The sequence below is a fragment of the Branchiostoma lanceolatum genome, chromosome 3 (assembly GCF_035083965.1).
Source record: "Branchiostoma lanceolatum isolate klBraLanc5 chromosome 3, klBraLanc5.hap2, whole genome shotgun sequence".
NCBI classification, from domain to species: Eukaryota; Metazoa; Chordata; class Leptocardii; order Amphioxiformes; family Branchiostomatidae; genus Branchiostoma; species Branchiostoma lanceolatum.
This window is the reverse complement of record NC_089724.1, coordinates 15213577-15218861: the sequence shown is the minus strand read 5'-3', so window position 1 is coordinate 15218861 and position 5285 is coordinate 15213577. Positions and strand designations below refer to the sequence as shown.

At 43.5% G+C, this 5285-nt stretch overlaps 1 protein-coding gene across 1 annotated transcript; it reads left to right on the top strand.

The window, feature by feature from the left end:
* The first annotated feature begins 750 nt into the window (after nt 1-750).
* Nucleotides 751-4633, top strand: LOC136430533 (uncharacterized). Its single transcript, XM_066421231.1, has 5 exons — nt 751-1040; nt 1464-1648; nt 2102-2206; nt 3145-3312; nt 3642-4633. Exons 1-5 carry the CDS (start codon nt 992-994, stop codon nt 3819-3821), a joined length of 687 nt encoding a protein of 228 aa, XP_066277328.1. The 5' UTR covers nt 751-991; the 3' UTR covers nt 3822-4633.
* Nucleotides 4634-5285: the final 652 nt, after the last annotated feature.

Here is a 5285-nt window from a genome sequence, read left to right as displayed (position 1 = left end):
TTGCGCATGTAATTTTGCTGACCCCCAAACTCAAAAGGGTTACGGTACTTTCAGAATAGTGCTCAATAGATTTCGGCCTGCTTATAATGCTTCAACCGTTAAACGTGAAATACACCAACCAAATAAGGGTTTTCTTCCCGGGCCCGATACTTGTGACTAATTGTGATGAGCATGTCACAGATAATAGGCGATTGTCTAAGACCCCCGTATAATGGATACATTGATTAACACATAATTGAGGACCTGACTAACTCATTCTGTGTCTAGTCTATTGTCTGAAACACAAACCCTCAAAAAAACGTATTTTCCGTGAATCAACGGTGATTACAAGTTTAGTCACAATTTGGAACAACTACTCTTATTTACCAAACAAACACTTGCGTAAACTCTTAAAGAAAACTAAGACGCTTAAAAATGTCGAAATGTCTTTAAAAGGACGCCTAAACAAACTCGACATCTGGAATGCCGCCGACGGTGTAACCTAATTCCTCGGAGCACGTAATCGACAAAAAGGGGGATTTGGTAAAGTTACGACAGCTTGCCATAACCCGCAGAGCGGTGTTTGGCTGAGAAACAGGGGTATTTCCTATGCTGGTACCTCTTACAATGCATCTCTTTACAAGAAAGTATTTGGAAAAGGTTTAGATATAATTCCTGGCACATGTTTCATCGCAGGACCCGCCCCCGGATTTGCGGCGAGTGGAATGATCCTCGCCAAGGCTTCTCCGGAAACCCCTTCCGGGTTGTCTGGTCAGGGTGAGTGACGTAATGGTTCATACGTAAGTGTATGTGCTAAGCTGTAGCCAGTCATCACTTGGGGGGTTTGTTCTATTCATAGACCCAGAGGATAAAAAGGGGGACATCATGGGCCGATTTCAGACACAACCTGACTTGGACAACGAGACAACAACAACTACCTGCACAGTGACCAGGCAGCTACTACAGACTATCCATCGGCAACAACCTTCTACAGTACCGAAGAACTACCAAGATGAAGAACACTTCACCAAGCAACATTTTCTCCGCCGTACCATCAAAATGTAAGTATAGTAGCTTCTTCTTTTCTTAATGTTACAATGTGAGGCACGACTCGTCAATGTAATTACAACTCCAATTACGCGTTGACACGTTGTTTAATAGTCCAAACGACCCATTTGTAAAACAAGTTTTCTGAACGGGGCCTAAATCAGTACTGACTACTGTATGTAACTCTGTTAAAGATTTGAATATAGAAATTGCAACACTTGTCTTTCCAGACAAAAGCTCTTTCTTGACAGCTCTAACAAGCGTTAACGACCCGGTAAGGGAAAGTGATATCCGTCTCGCCTAGCGCACCTGCTGTCTCTTAGCCTACATATCTCTTTACCATCAGCAAATGTTTAAACACTATCTTTCGCCACGTGTTGTCCTCTCAATTGGAAGCTTCCTAACTGAAACTGTAACCCACTTTTCTTTTCTGACAGATTTGGGAGTTATGAGGATATGCACCGTGCTGCTAGTCGTAGGCGTCCTTGGGACCTCGGGCACCCCCATCCCGACCACCCCAGCCTCCGGCTTCCCTCAAGAAAGCCCGTTCGATGTTCTTATGAACGACCGAAGCATCGCTGACAGACTGTATAGAAAAGCGGACGAAGCCTACACCACTTTCGTAAGTATCAAATCGTATTGCATTGAGCAGGCATGAACATGTAGTGGAATTTTCCCCCCGGAATTCCGACATCTCGCTACCTCCGGTCGCCTGTCCACCACCCGCCCACGTGCTGGTCTAACATCGGTGCCTCAACCACTAAATTAAACAAACTCTCTTCTCCGTAGCTTCCTAGTTTCAAGGCTCACCGAACACAACCAGCGCGTGTTTAATACATGTTACATATATGCTTGCTTGAGCCAACTCGAAAGTCTTGCAATATGCAAGAGCCCCTTCCAAGAATCCCCTTAAATACGCCAGAGGCGCCTTCTGATTGGATGATTGTTTGTTCGACGCAGTGACGTAAAAGTAACCTTTCGCTCTGCAGCCGCCGCTGAAGAAGTAAGCTCAGATTCTTTTACACGGAGGACGGGACAGCGTGTCTAAAATGTATCGTTTTACTTCTGTTTGTAGGTTCAAGACGAGTTTGAGGGCAACTCTGGATACTGTGCGGAACAGATCACTTGGGACGAGCTCATCAGTGTCAGGATGACCCCCCTGGAGTGGAGAAACCTGGGGGTAGGTACAATTATATTTTCTGGTAGTTCCACATTCTTGTTGCAATATAACGAAGCGATTTCATAAGAAGAAAGGGTGTCACACTGTCCATTCATCACTACAGCATAGGACGACCTGTGACACTCGTACATGTTAATTATCATGTGTGCATTCAGGACGAATAGTGTTCATTTCGGGGTGATACATGTAAACGTGACTAGAATAACGTACAAGATAGCCTGGATACCAGACTGTTTCCAGGGCGTACGCAGGCCAACTCCTCGGCTTCAGGGCCAACATACCCCCCGGAGGAAACTGCCGCAACTCACGGTCTAACTCAGGGGGGCTTTTGTAAAATTTCCTCGGGGGGCATGTTGGGGCCAGGAACCGAAGAACTGGCCTGTCTAGGCGCTAGAAATAGTCCTGACTCCAGGCTGGGTATCATCGAGTGCGTGCCTGGAGTGTGTCAAGGAAACGCAGCTAGCAGTAACAGAATCCAAATGTGTTGGCACGCACAGTTCCGGTCCTTTAGAACACAAGAGATTATACACAGGAAACTTTCATCGTTTGGCACGACTTCCGACCCCTGATAAGCACCAAAACCTCACCCGATGTTAGAACCTCTTTGAAAGGGCGAAAGAAAAATATTTCAAAAGCTCACTTCAACCACTTCCCACCGATCTTAAGAGATTAAATCGATGGGGATATTTGAAGAACCCCCAAGGATAACTTCCTTAAGTGTGGCTGACAGTATTATTGTCACTTCTAAGATATACAAGCTGAGGTTTAAACATGTGTGTTCGGTTAGTATACATCGTATAGAGTAGTAAAAAAAAAGCGGGCAATTTTATAGATTTCTAGAATGGTAAGCCTAAAAACAAACTTGTACCGCATGTTTTGTTGATTTCATGTTCTACGCATGCTTAACTAATGATTTGATTTAATTTTCTTGTCTACAGGACGAGGAACGTATGCAACGCATGCGCAGTGATCTGCAAATCTTCGGACAGTATTTGGAAGAGGTCAAGCTGGACGAACTGGATAAGGAGGGCCACACGGACACTGCTAACAAAGTGGACGAAACCATTCACCAGCTCGACACACTCATGACAGCCATAGACGTAACGGTAAGAGCACATCTATACCTATCTATTCCAGTTTACACTCGCACTATTGCAGATAATATAGTTCGAGACATAATCGCCACCACTCAAGTCTTTCATCGTGCACTGTTTGGTCACCTTAAGATTAAGAACCTTAATGAACGTTCAATATATACTTAATAAAACGTCTTCTCAGATTCTTATCTCATTTCATCTAGAGGTAGCCTTAAACATAAAACATTTTTTTTTGGTCGAAAGTATTTTTTTCTCGACGATCTACTGCCAATGGCAACTTAATCTAGATATCATTCATTGTAGTTTTATCCTTATGATTTTCTTTTTTCTTTCCTCAGAACAATGCGTTGGGTTTCTCCTCTCCAACTGACACCGCCGAGATCCAAAACATCAACTTCAGGGACCCTTTCAGCGAGTTCGCCCGCTCCATCCGCGACTGCGTCGTCCTGCGAGACTTCAGGGTCCTCGTGCAGAGGGTGCACCGAGACTTCACACTGCTCAGTCAAAAGTACCAATAGAATTCCACGCAGACATCACGTGATCTTCATGTGACTTTCTTATAGAAATCACGTGAGCATCACGTGACACGACGTATGCTTCGAAAGCATTAATCTAATGTAGTCATTCCGTCCGTCTTATCTATTTATTGAATCCAGTCAGGATTCAGAAGAAGAGTTGGCTCAATATTTGAGCTAGTATGCTTAAATTATTGTTGGGAACATCAAATGATTCCAACACTGGTTTGCTAGCGTATTGTGTCAACTTCCATGTGCAATATTAATTGAAACGCGTGGAGACATTCCAGTGAAAATGTTTTCTAGCGGAGTCTTCGCTGAACATGAAAATTTGGAAATGTTTAATTCATATGAAATATGCAATGTCGTAAGAATGTGAGAAATATTCTGACAAGTTTTGACAACTTCATAACTTAATTATTTATTTCACTTGTGTGATATTTTTACTACTAAAGGTGAGCTAACGGTGATCGGGGACCACAGTACCTACCTGTCTGTAACTTATTCTGACTTATTTATTGTAGCTTTTATTACGACACAGCAGCAAAAGGTATATTTGCTATTATATTGTGTGATTCTTGTCATCTGGTTTCAGAGAGTTTATCTATTTATTGATATATTCATTTATTTATTTATTTATTTCTTTGTTTATTTATTTGTCAGTTTGTAATTATCATCGAGACGATATCAAATGAAAGATTTAGTTTATTTATGAAGATATTTATGAATCTGGATCTGAATGATTTTTATTTATTGACAAATATGCTGCTATTGTGAGACTAGTTCAAGGAATAAAATTGAACACGTCACTTGTACATTTTGTGCCATGGTTGCTTGTTTCTTGCTAACACCCGGAGAATACTCTGGTTACCAATCCCACAGGCCGGCCCCGGTCCTAGTAAATACGTAAGCATAGGCGTTTTTCTGACAGACTATCTTTCCAGTTGGTCTTTCTGGTATAGCTGAAGCCGACACCATACAAATTCGCGGGCGTGCGCTAATGGCCCTTATTTATAATTAGCCTGGGTACCATCCTCCGTAGTTACGACATGCACTGTAGCCTCTACCAGGCTCCAGACGTGGCTGGAAAGAGTAGAAATCGGTCAAATAGAGGAGTTGGCCAGCCGATATAGATACAGTTCCCGACGTGGCCAACTGTATCTATCGGCTGGACAACTCCTGTTTTTGACCGATTTCTACTCCGGCTTTCCAGCCACGTCTGGAGTCTGGTAGAGGCTTAGTAACAGTGCACTGGGGCTTGTAGCTTGTTCCGTGGGAAGCAAGTGAAAAGAACAAGCCAGAGGTAACGTAAGAAGGATTGCACCCAGGGTAAATAGCCCTGGGCGGGCGGGCAACCCTCCCAACACCGTAGAGATACAGGGGAGCTCCCGATGGAATGGTTACCAGGCCACCCAGAGAATGAACAGAAAGAATGAACACACTATGAGCACATTTTAGCCCCACAGG